Genomic DNA, 11,860 nt, shown 5'->3' on the forward strand with positions numbered 1-11,860 from the left:
GTCAAACATTAATGTAAGTTCTGTTAAGTTGGCCTTTGTTTTGTCTGGTTATGCTCTGTTTTAGTTTGTTTATAGTTGGCCTTTTGGTTTCTGGAGCTTTAAGTTAAGTTTATATTTGTCTTAATTGAGTATGTCTCTTTGGCTATGTGTCTCCTAGGAGAATTAGCCTTTTGTGTTTACCCTCATGTGTGAGTAACCTCCTTTGCATGTGTAAATCTTAGTCTGTATAAATACTAACCAGTGCACTACTAACCTGCTTAGATCTTAGTCTGTCTAGTCTTCGAGTCTGTCTAGTGTTCGAGTCTGTCTAGTCTCCTCGTCTGTTTTGATCATAGTCTGTTTAGCCACTAACCTTTATAGTTCTTAGCCTGTTTCATACCTAGTCTGTTCGCCCCTTGGGTCTCTGGCTACTAGCCTGTTTAGCAATTAGTCTGTTTAGCTACTAGCTAGCTTAGCAGCTAATGTGCATAACAGCTAGTAGGCCTAGCCAAGCCTGTCTTGTGTATGTTTAGCCCCTTGCATGTATAGTCCCCTGTGTTTAGTCCTCTAGTGTTTAGCGTATCTTGTCTTATCTGGTTAGTTTTCCTTGTCTGTATTGTATATTAGTTGGTGTAATCCCTAGTCTGTGTATGTTTAAGTGTTTTGAGTTCAGTTTATAGCACGCTCCAAAGTAAAGCCAACTTCCTTTGTTCATGTTTTGTTTGGTTTGTTATCATTAAAAGACTTTCGTTGTTTTCACAACACCCCCTCTCTGCGTCTATGCCTTGCCACACAATGCCCACAGTCCGACACCTGACAGTACGTGACACTCGTGACCTTAAAATGTAAAAACAGTTAACAAGAAATAAATAGAACAAAATATAAAAAACTTCAAAAAATATAAGAAATATGAAAAAACTTATCTCTACACGAGAGTAAGTATAAAGATAAATTTAAATGGAAATAAGTGGAAATGACCAGGAAGTGAGCAAATATGCACGTGTGTATGTCCATGGTCCATAAATGTCCATAATCTGAATATGCAATGTACCATGAATGTCTGGGGTCTGAGTGTCCATTACTGTGTAGTGTGCAAAAATGCAGAGAGGTTTAGTCCTGTATAATGTCCATAACTGTGAATTGTGCAATATGCAAAGACGCAGAGATTTAGTCCTGAGTAGTGATCTGGCTGAGAAACCGTATTGCCTGCACAAAGAAGCTCCTCCTCCTCAGTCTCTCTGTATTGGTCTTCAGGGAGCGGAATCGCTTTTCAGACCGCAACAGAGAGAACAGTCCATTGCTGGGGTGGCTGAGGTCCTCTTCACGATCTTCTGGCCTTGGTCCAGCACTGCTTGCTGTAGATCGAGTGCAGGTCAGGGAGCTCGGTGCGGATGATGCGCTCAGCTAATCGCACCACCCTCTGTAGAGCTCGTCTGTCCTGCATGGTGCTGTTCCCGAACCAGGTTGAGACGTTTCCCATCAAGATGCTCTCTATGGTGCAGGAGTAAACTTTCCTGAGCACCTTGGAGAGCAGTCTGTAGTCTCTCAAGCGCCTGAGGTGGTAGAGACGCTGCCGGGCCTTTTTTACCACTGTGTTGATGTGACAGGACCATGACAGGTCCTGCGTGATGTGAACACCGAGGTGGCACTAGTGTAACGGGTGCTGTGTGTGGGTTTTTGGGAGGTATATGGGCAGAGATGATACTTTGGGAAAAAGTCTTTTAATAAAGGAAAACCGAAACATAAATATAACCCTTTTCCACTGCTCTGGTTCCCGTGCCGGTTCCCAATTTTGGAACCAGTGCCGCGCTTTTCCACAGAAAAAAATTGGTGCCGGTGCCCTAAAATAAGCACCGAACCGGCCCCTAAACTCTGCTGGTCTAGTTGCGAGAACCCGTGACGTCACGAGCGGTGGGCGGAGTTATAGGGAGCGTTAAAAAAATGGCGGAGACCCAAAGTCTGTTAATGTGGAGCGCGGACAAAACAAAAGCGTTTTTCCGGCATTTTGGACATTCACCGGGATTCAGCAGAAATTGGAGAGTTCTTTAAGGAAAAAAAAAAGTGTATGAGGAAATAAGAAAAGAACTAATAGTCGCAGGATTTACACGAACAACCGACCAAATAGTGTATAAGCTAAAAAAACACTGAAGAAAGACTTTTAGCGATTATAACACGTCGAATAAGCTGCTTTTGGATACTGAAATACATTTTCATACTAGTTTGGAGTATAACCAGTAAACTGACTGCGGCCATGGTCGTTTCTGTTTAGTGGGCGTGGCCTGTGACGAATTATCATGCAGCTCCCGCTGAGCTCCTGTCTAGTGTAAATGCGGGCCGGCACCTGGCAACAGCACCAGTGTGGTGGAAATGAGGTAATAGACATCTACATAAGGTTACAAAAGGAACAGCAACACGGGGCATAAGAGAAACCAAAAGCTACAAGGAACAAGATCTTAACTAACGAGAGCTTCACCAAATAAGAGCTAAGCTAAACAATAGCTAAACTAAACAAGGGCTAAGCTAAACATAAGCAACGCTTAACATGAGCCAGCTAGAACAGGAGTTACACTACACAAGGAGTTACACTACACTGGCTAGACATGACAGGCTAGGAGCTCAAAACAACAGGCTAAACATGACAGAACCAAAACCAGGAGCTAAGGTAAAGCTGGGTTGTTGGCGAATCCGGGCGGCGGAGCGAGGAGCACTAGGACTGGGTCGTTGCTGAATTCGGGTGGCGGAGCAAGGGGCACTGGGGCTCGGTCGTCGCCAAATTCGGGCGGCGGAGACGGCAGCACGATGTCCTCGAGATCAAGCGGCGGAGGTGGCAGCACGACCTCCTCAAGGACGACTAAGCTGGGCAGAGGAGGCAGCTCGCTGTCGTCAAGGTCGAAGAAAGGCAGAGCCGGAAGCACGATGTCGTCGAGGACAAAGAAGGGCAGAGCCGGAAGCACGACGTCATCGAGGCCGACGAAGATGGGCAGAGGAGGAAGCTCACCGTCGGCGAAGCAGGGCAGAGGCGGAAGCTTGTCGTTGTCAAGGTCGGCGAGGCAGGGCAGCGGTGGAAGCACGAAGTCGTTGACAAAGCAGGGCCAAGGCGGACTCTCGTCGTCGATGAAGCAGGGCTGCAAATGAGCTGGCTCATGCCTTTTAGGGCTCCCTGGGACAACTGGGCCCGCAGTGGGGCCCCCTGGGACAACTTGGCCCTCCACTGGGCTCTCTGGGACAACTGGGTCCTCCACTGGGCTCTCTGGGACAACTGGGCCAACTGGGCCCGCAGTGGGGCCCCCTGGGACAACTTGGCTCTCCACTGGGCTCTCTGGGTCAACTGGGCCAACTGGGCCCTCCACTGGGCTCTCTGGGAGATCAGAGCCCTCCACTGGGCTTTCGGGGAGATCAATGTCTCCTTTGAGGCAGACTGGAGATTCTGGGCGAGCTGGACGAGCTGGTCCTGGAGCCGTGCATCCAACTCCAGCAGGGATTGCATGTGACCATGATCGTTGATTGCCCATTGATCTGCTGGATGAGCTCCCCAGCCAGCTGATGGAGCACTCGCCTCTGCTGTTGCTGCTCCACGCCTTGCCCCTTCTGCTGACACACCGTCTGGGGTTCCTCCTTACCCCTGGCTTCGTCATCCTGTGTCCTTGGGGGCATGCGTTGTATAACCAGCCGTGATCCTCTCCAGTCCAGCTGCCTTGCTCGCTCGCCCTCTCCTGTCTTTCGCCACTGAGCACTGCAGGAGGTGTGCTTTCATCACCTGACTGAGATGCACTCTGGGAAATGAAGTCACATACCAAAAAACTAAAAAAACACAACTGAAAACAAAATGGAGTCCGGAAGCATGGCACCCTCTGGTGTTTACCCGTGACAACTAGTTGTCCAGATTCCTAATCTCCTTCAGGTAGGCCGACTCGTTGTTGTCAGAGATCAGGCCCACCACGACGTTGTCGTCAGCAAACTTAATGATGGTGGTGGAGCTGGTAGTGGCCACACAGTCATACATGTACAAAGAATACAGTAGGGGGCTCAGAACACAACCCTGGGGGGCTCTAGTGCTGAGAGTGAGGGAGGCTGAGATATAAGATAAGATAAGATAAACCTTTATTAGTCCCACAAGTGGGAAATTAGTTTTGCCATGGCAGCAAGTGGACATTACAAAGTTAAAAATTAAGAAACAACAGAATAAAGTATAATAAAATAAAAGTAGGGGAAATAAAATAAAATAACAAATACTAACAGTATAAATGTATACTATACAATCTGGCTATAAAATATGGACATCTGTGTAGTAAAAAATATTTACATAAATATATATTTAGACTACAAGTAAACACTGTTGACTAAGTAATATGTTTGTACTCAATGAATATATGTATACATACAGAAAGTGAATGACAGGCATTTACAGTAATATTCTAAATGTTTTAAATGTTTTAAATTGCACTTTGCTCAGTTATGGTGGTTTCCCGAGACAGAAAGAAAAATTGCACGTTCCACCATAGTATTGCACATGACTGGAGATATTGCACATCACTATAAAGTTTAAAATGTTCCATCATAATATTGCACATAACTACAATGGTGTATTTGATGTGTGTGTTTGTTCGTTTGTGCGTTTGCTTGTGCGTATGTGGTCAGAGTCTAAGTTGTACAGTCTGACAGCAGTTGGTAAGAAAGACTTGCAGAATCTCAAGTCTCCTTCCCACAGACTTGCAGAATCTCTCCTTCCCACATCGTGGGTGCAGCAGCTGCTGCTGAAGGAGCTGCTCAGTGCTGTCAAATACTCCTGCAAGGGGTGGGAGATGTTATCCAACAGGGATGACAGCTTAGCCACCATTCTCCTGTCACTCACCACCTCCACTGGGTCCAGAGGGCATCCTAGAACAGAGCTGGCCCTCCGAATCAGCCTGTTCAGTCTCTTTCTGTCCCCAGCAGAGATGCTGCTGCCCCAGCAGACCACACCGTAAAAGATGGCTGATGCCACCACAGAGTCATAAAAGGTCTTCAGAAGTGGGCCCTGCACTCCAAAAGACCTGAGCCTCCGGAGCAGGTAGAGCCTGCTCTGCCCTTTTTTGTAGAGTGCATTTGAATTATGAGTCCAGTCCAGCTTATTGTTCAGATGAACACCAAGGTACCTATAACTCTCCACAGACTCAATGACCATGCCTTGGATGTTCAGTGGTTGTAGTGGAGGATGTTTGTGCCTGCGGAAGTCTACCACCAGCTCTTTGGTTTTTCCAGTGTTGATCTAAAGGTAGTTCCTTCGGCACCAATCCACAAAGTCCTTGTTAAGTTCCCTGTACTTCTTGTCATCCCCTTTAGTAATGAGGCAGACTATTGCAGAGTCATCGGAGAACTTCTGCAGGAAGCAGTTGGTGGAGTTGTGAGTGAAGTCTGCAGTGTATATGGTAAAAAGGAATGGGGCCAGAACCGTTCCCTGTGGAGCCCCCGTACTGTAAACAACCATGTCCGACACACAGCCTTGAGATCTCACGTCATATCTCATATGTCCACCCATCCTTACTGCCTGTGGTCTAAATGAGGGAATTATAGTGTTTAAGTGGTATAGACAGTGAGTAAGTGCGTGTCAAGATCATAGTTTGCCTGATGTAACTTAAGGTCATGTTAAAATAAAATCATTTTAATGTTTTATCTCTGGTTAAACCTGGAAGGCAGCCATATGATGCAGGTATCTTTCTGCAGTAGAGTAGAAGGAAGTGGTTAATATATATATGGGCTACAGGTTATGCTTCTGGTATTAAAGCTTATCCACATATCTGCCTGACTGAAAATGCAGATTCTTAAAAAATCAGTCTGGAATCAGAAGAGGAATTTGTCATTTTTAAAACTTGGGCATATGAGTTGTTCATCTGGGAGATGAGACGTCCGTAAATATGCACTAAAACTCTGTAGATCTGTAGAAAGTACACATTACATTTGTGTTTAAACCCTTTCTGTTTATATTTCAGCTATTAGTAGTTTGTATGACATCATTGACAAATGACTGTTCACATGTGAAAATGTGAATACTTTAAAACATTAAGAGATTAGTCTAATCATCAGACACCAATTATAAATCGGTGAAACCAACTCTTACAACTTTACCGTTTTGAAAGTCACTTTCTCAATCTGTGCACGTAGTTGAACTCCAACATGTGCTTCACCTACTGTCCATTAAATTACTTTTTAGAATTTAGAAACAGCAGCAACTAATTAAAAAGGTAATCTGTACTTCTTGGAGCATTGTTTAGGATTCAAACATTACACTCATGCTAGTGTGTCTTTTAATAAAAAAATTTAATTTGCTTAATAGGCCTACAGTATGTTCTGCTGCTTTTAGGGGTCAAATAGAACAAACCAACAGACACAACTGCACAAGAAATGCTGATCTAAGATAAGACAAATGAGTAGGCCAGCATATTATTTTTGAGGAATATAAGAAATGGCAGAAGTAAGACTTCTGGGATGTTTGCCAGACAGGATGACACTTTTACTAAATACAAGGATCCATAAAGCAAAGCACAGAGCCAAACACCTAACTTACAGTAAGTAGGGAAGGAGATGTCATATGTATCCATTTAAGGCTTGTGGAGTGTGTGCTGTTACTCTTAAAATCCACCATTTATCTTAAAGGAAAGATGCACACTAAAACACATTACATATGTTTGCACTGAAATATTATGATGTGCTTAAAGATTTTGGTGTTAGTTTAAGTTAAGCTTTCGTTAACAAATAATTTCTTTGTAAATCCCAGCTTGGAAAGTTGCGCTCAGAGCGGAGGGTCAGCCATGATACATTGCAGCTCAAGCAGAGAGAGTGAAGAGCCATGCTTAAGGGCCTAACAGTGGCAGTTTAGTGGAGTTGTGGTTTGAACCGCTGAACATCTTTTTAGTAACCCAGAACCCAAAGAAACTACTAAATCTCAAACATAAGCTCACATAAGTGAATGCTGAGATTCACATGAAAAAGTAAAAGAGCAAAATATTTTCATGTCATGCTGACTTAATGCATGATACGTCTTCATCAAACATAGAATATTCCTATTGCTTAGAATGCCTACTACTTTGTACTGCAACGTTTAATGTTATATTAATATTTAAAAAATAAATATACAGGATTACAGAAGTAAAGACAACACAAGTTAAACTAAGTGCAACACAGTTGTAAAATGCTGATACTCTTCTATCTACTATGAGATTGAACTGATATTGAAATTAATATGAAAGTTGAAGTCTTGCAACCTTTTTGTAACATATTGTACAGATCAGAAGATGTGGGAAATCGACAGACTAAAGGATAATGATTTTCCATTGATACCACAATTAAAAGCATTGGGGCAGTGGTGGCTCGGTGTGTTAAGGCTCTGAGTTACGGATCGGTGGTTCGGCCCCAGCTCCGCCAGGTTGCTGCTGTTGGGCCCCTAAGCAAGGCCCTTAACCCTGTCTGCTCCAGGGGCGCCGTAAAATGGCTGACCCTGCGCTCTAACCCCTGCCTACTAACAAGAGATATGCGAGGAACAAAGAAGTGTGTGTGACGAATAAAGGCTAAACTTACAAGGTAGTTAAACAGTACTGTGGGTAATATATGGAGCTGGGAAAATAAATCTATTTTAAATTTTGTATGTAAAATATTTTGGCAACATGGCATAAAAGCTGATAATCGCCTGGGACATGTCGCAGCATGACATACAATTTGATTATGACGCTGCCTACTGGGGAGGAAAGTCTTTTACACACCTCTGATGGAACTACATGTGCAAACACACGAACAGAATTACTATTACAGATTTAATCTTTATAATTCCTAGGTTTTTATTCATAAATGTAAACTTAATAACAGTTTTTTTCTTGTCTTTAAAAATGACATTGTAAAATATTTAATTTGATAATTTAAAAAAAACATTATTTTTTTTTATTTTATACAAAGCTGTTAGAATTGGACACTTATATGAGTCATACATTTTTTCCTGACACCAGACCAAATATTAGAATAAAATAATAGAAACCATTTATTATTATTATTATTATTATTATAAAGCGTCATTATGAATCCTTTCCACATGAGCACAGTAGTTAGAGTCATCCAAGCCTTTCTCCAGAGTTCACATTCACAGCAGAAGAAGAAGAATTACGTCATATCCGTGAGCTTCGACGCCCCGCCTTCTCGTGCGCTTCCACTCCATTTTATTCCCAACATCCATCGCGGCAGGCTCGAGCTCAAAGCAAGATGGCGGACAGACCAGGTAGGGGTTCTGTCAAGTGTTTAGATTAATATATTTAATAAACTCGTGCGTTGTTGTTCGTTACATTCGGGTAGTTTGTTAAATTTGAGTAGATGAAATAAATCAGCCGCTTATTGTCGCTAGTCGTGGTATTTATAAACGTTCATTTGAAGAAAAAAGGCCTGAGGAAGCGCGCGAGTCATGTCAAGGACTTTCTGTCACTCTCTCGTCATTTGTCCGGTTTTAACTTTAAATCGGGGTTTTACATCAGTTTAGTTCGTCTTATTATAATCAAATGTGTTTGATCATAATAAGTGCACGATTTGCACGTGAGCGTGTCAAAATGGACGTATCATTGTCAGTGACTGCTAGTTAGCGTCAGGGTCAGTGGGTTGGTTGGTTAGTTTAGTCTTAATTAAGGTTATTAACTAGTCCCGGAGTGTTGATTACAATCAAACGCACTAATAATTACTTTTTTTTTTTGTTGTTGCAACAAATCAACTAACCAATCTAAGGTAATAACTAGCCGTAATTAAGACAGTAGTATCACATAGAAAAATATAACATGAAAATTCCTCACAGACAGACTGACAGAGTCAGATATTGAAGTGATTCAAATGAGTGTCTGTCAAGGGAATGCTGTATTTACATCTCAGCTGTATCTCAATAGGTTGTAATGTCACTATTATTAGTAGAATTGTCTCATCATTTACGTCCAAGTTTTCTTTAAAAAAAAAAAAAAAAAAAGTTTTATATTATATAATACGTGTCTAATTTAGACATACTTAGCTTATAATTAACCTACAAAAAACCCACGATAAATGTAAAACCAATTTTAAAACTGAAGGTTTAAATAATTCTGGAATATTTAAGCCCAAATCATTTTTATTCCTTTACAAATCTCCAAAATTAATGTGTTAAAATTATGATGATTATTATTTTATTCATTTGTATTTTATTTATTTTATAAATGCAAAATTTTCACAAAAGGTTAGCATTCCAGGTCTTGGGTCTTTTTTTTTAGTGGCACCAAACAATGTTTAATCAGAGTAGAGTTCACATAGGAGAGCAGAGTGAAAGATGCAGATAATGTGACACACTTAATATTGTTTATTGTTTAAAAATACAGGACTGTTGAGTATTTGAAGCGTGCATGCTGTGTAACATAAAAGTAACTGTGAGTAATGGCTCGGTGGTCAAAAATCACATAATTCTTTGGTTGATCCCTGATTTAGTCAGCACAACAAAAAAAAAGTTTCTGGCAGTAGGAGGTTTAAAATCTGAGCGCTGGTGTGTGATGCTCTGCACCATGATCTAGAGCTACCAGAAGAAGGAGGATGCAGGATCGCATGAAACCCTGGAGACAACAAGGGCAAATGTAAAAAAAAAAAAAAAAAATTTATATGCAGACAAATGTCCTTTTTTGCTTGTGAAACCTTTTTTAGCAGCCTCCCATGTTACACAAATGCCTTTCACACAGCCGGTTCAGCTCGGGTAATGGTGCGACATCGTTAGACATTTATTAATTAGACTTTTTTTTAATGCTATTTTTTAATCCGCCATCTTTAGACATTTTTTTCACATTCTAGCATTAATCGGAAAAAAGTTAAACTTTTCTTTCCTAAAAAAAAAAAATCCCATCTACTGCTTTATGATTGGTTACAATAAAATGCTTTCTTCTGTGATTGGTTCACAGACTGTGGCTTTTTTTTTTTTTCAGGACCTCATCAATAAATAAGGGTTCAAGAGCACAGTGTTCGGCAAGTGATGTAAATGTGCACAGGTCGCAGAAATCACCTAAACACTTAGTTCACCCGCCTCTGTTGTTTTGGAAGCAGTGATGTACATATCATCTATGATACGTTCCCGTGTTTACTATATGCTGTTCTGTTAAACACTACACCTCCGCCGTTAGTGGAACAGCAGTGTGCTGCTTAAAGGCACACACCAAGGAGGCTTATTGCCTTACTTTGGGTTCTGTGTAAATTACCAAGCATGAGTGAAAATGGCTTTAAAGCATATAGAAATATATAGAGTTTAAACAAGATTTGATTGGCAACAGGTAATACCACGTGATCAGGTTTGTTACTAAATATTGTGAATTAGCTGGTGTTGGAAATAAATATCAGATTTTAATTTGTTAAACACAGTGATGAAATAATTTAACAGCTTCATTTAATACTAAAGTACGAGTAATATGGCTAACAACCTCTGGTTTTAGATTACATTTGTTGTTGTTTTTTTTTCTCTCCAGTGCCCCTAGCTGAGAAGCGGCTCATGGATGTGAAGCTCGGTCAGGTGCCATCCTGGCTTGGAACCAGGGACTTCACCCCTAACGGCCTCATCGGATCTGTCCGAAGAGGTGAGACAGTTTGTTGTAAATAGGGTTTCCTAATGGCCGGATTTAAACACCGTTTCCTCTCACGGTGGCAACTGGGTCATTAGGCAAAACTGGTAATCATAAAGCATGCTGGATTTGTTAATGTAAAGCACAGTGGGGAAAATAATTTGATCCCCTGTAGATTTGGTAAGTTTGCCCACTCACAAACAATTGCAGGGTCTATAATTTTTATTATATGAATGATTGGATAGATCTTGCATAGACGCTAACCCAAACCCTAGGTAGGTGGCTACCAACCCACTGGCTCCATTGTTCTCTTCATTTACAGATTAACCAGAGTTATGATTCCAGAGCTCCCACAGTTGAGCTTTCTCCAGTTCTTTTTATACAGCCCATGGTTGGGTTGTGGGACATTGTAAAACTGGCAATCCTGAGTTTAGTCTTGCTTGTATTAATAAAAATTGGAAAAAATTGTGAAAAGTGAATGCTCATTAATTTATGGATTGTTTCTCTCTCAGGCTATGAAAGATATTACAACAAGTACATCAACGTGAAGAAAGGAGGATTCGGTGGCATAGCCATGATCCTTGCCGGTTATGTTGTACTGAGCTATGTTTGGGAATATGATCATATTAGTAAGTGACATTCTGAAACTTTATTTTTTTATGTTTGCCATATTAGACATTAGATGCGAGTCCCAAAGGGCCACATTAGAGTTTAGTTTTTACTCTGTGCTCAGAGCTGGTCTATTGAGCTCATTGAGGTGTAAGTGGATTATTAAACACGGCCCTGCTGTAGGATTCCAGCACGAAAGTCATGACCTGTTTTAACAGTGACGTTTTTTTTCTGCTTTGTAACAGAGCACGACCGCTGGAGAAAGTACCACTGAAGCTTTTTTTTTTAAGCATCATGGACCACCGAGACTTTTGGGCTGTCCCTGCGAGTGTGATCAGCACACCTTTCTCTCAATGGTTGTTGTGTATAAATAAATGTATTTGTGACCAAGAAATAAAGTAAAATAAAGTGATTTTGTCTGGGTTTTATTTTTAATATTTGACGTGTTTTTAATATGATCATGACCTCCTGAGGATCAGTATTTTCTCACAATTATTTTTTAAAATCTAATTTCACTGGAAAGTCTGGTTTAGACCAACTTCACAACCTAAAACATTAACTGATGAATGAGGTTGACTGACTATAAAATGCAGTGTTAACAAATCTCACACTTTTCACTCAAACCTACTTTCTGGAGATGGACTGGCTTATAAAAAGGCAAGGTATATCCAATCAGACAGGACATGCACATCTGACTCAAATTG

At 41.3% G+C, this 11,860-nt stretch overlaps 1 protein-coding gene across 4 annotated transcripts; it reads left to right on the forward strand.

Moving 5' to 3' along the window:
• atp5mf (ATP synthase membrane subunit f) lies at positions 1–11,568 on the forward strand. 4 transcript variants are annotated; one of them, XM_053493079.1, is made up of 4 exons: positions 1–13; positions 10,455–10,562; positions 11,060–11,176; positions 11,402–11,568. In XM_053493079.1, the coding sequence occupies exons 2-4, from the start codon at positions 10,478–10,480 to the stop codon at positions 11,428–11,430; spliced, it is 231 nt and encodes a 76-aa protein (XP_053349054.1). In that variant the 5' UTR covers positions 1–13; positions 10,455–10,477; the 3' UTR covers positions 11,431–11,568. The 4 variants fall into 4 exon arrangements, with proteins under 4 accessions (XP_053349054.1, XP_053349050.1, XP_053349051.1 ...); XM_053493075.1 differs by lacking the exon at positions 1–13 and adding an exon at positions 8,151–8,221; XM_053493076.1 differs by lacking the exon at positions 1–13 and adding an exon at positions 9,595–9,969.
• Positions 11,569–11,860: the final 292 nt, after the last annotated feature.

The sequence above is a fragment of the Clarias gariepinus genome, chromosome 3 (genome assembly GCF_024256425.1).
Source record: "Clarias gariepinus isolate MV-2021 ecotype Netherlands chromosome 3, CGAR_prim_01v2, whole genome shotgun sequence".
Taxonomy (NCBI): Eukaryota; Metazoa; Chordata; class Actinopteri; order Siluriformes; family Clariidae; genus Clarias; species Clarias gariepinus.

Bases quoted from the DNA above. Each gene is read 5' to 3' on its own strand.
- atp5mf (XM_053493075.1), top strand. The intron at 10,563-11,059 runs GTGAGACAGTTT...TTTCTCTCTCAG, and splicing joins CATCGGATCTGTCCGAAGAG to GCTATGAAAGATATTACAAC. The intron at 11,177-11,401 runs GTAAGTGACATT...GCTTTGTAACAG, and splicing joins TTGGGAATATGATCATATTA to AGCACGACCGCTGGAGAAAG.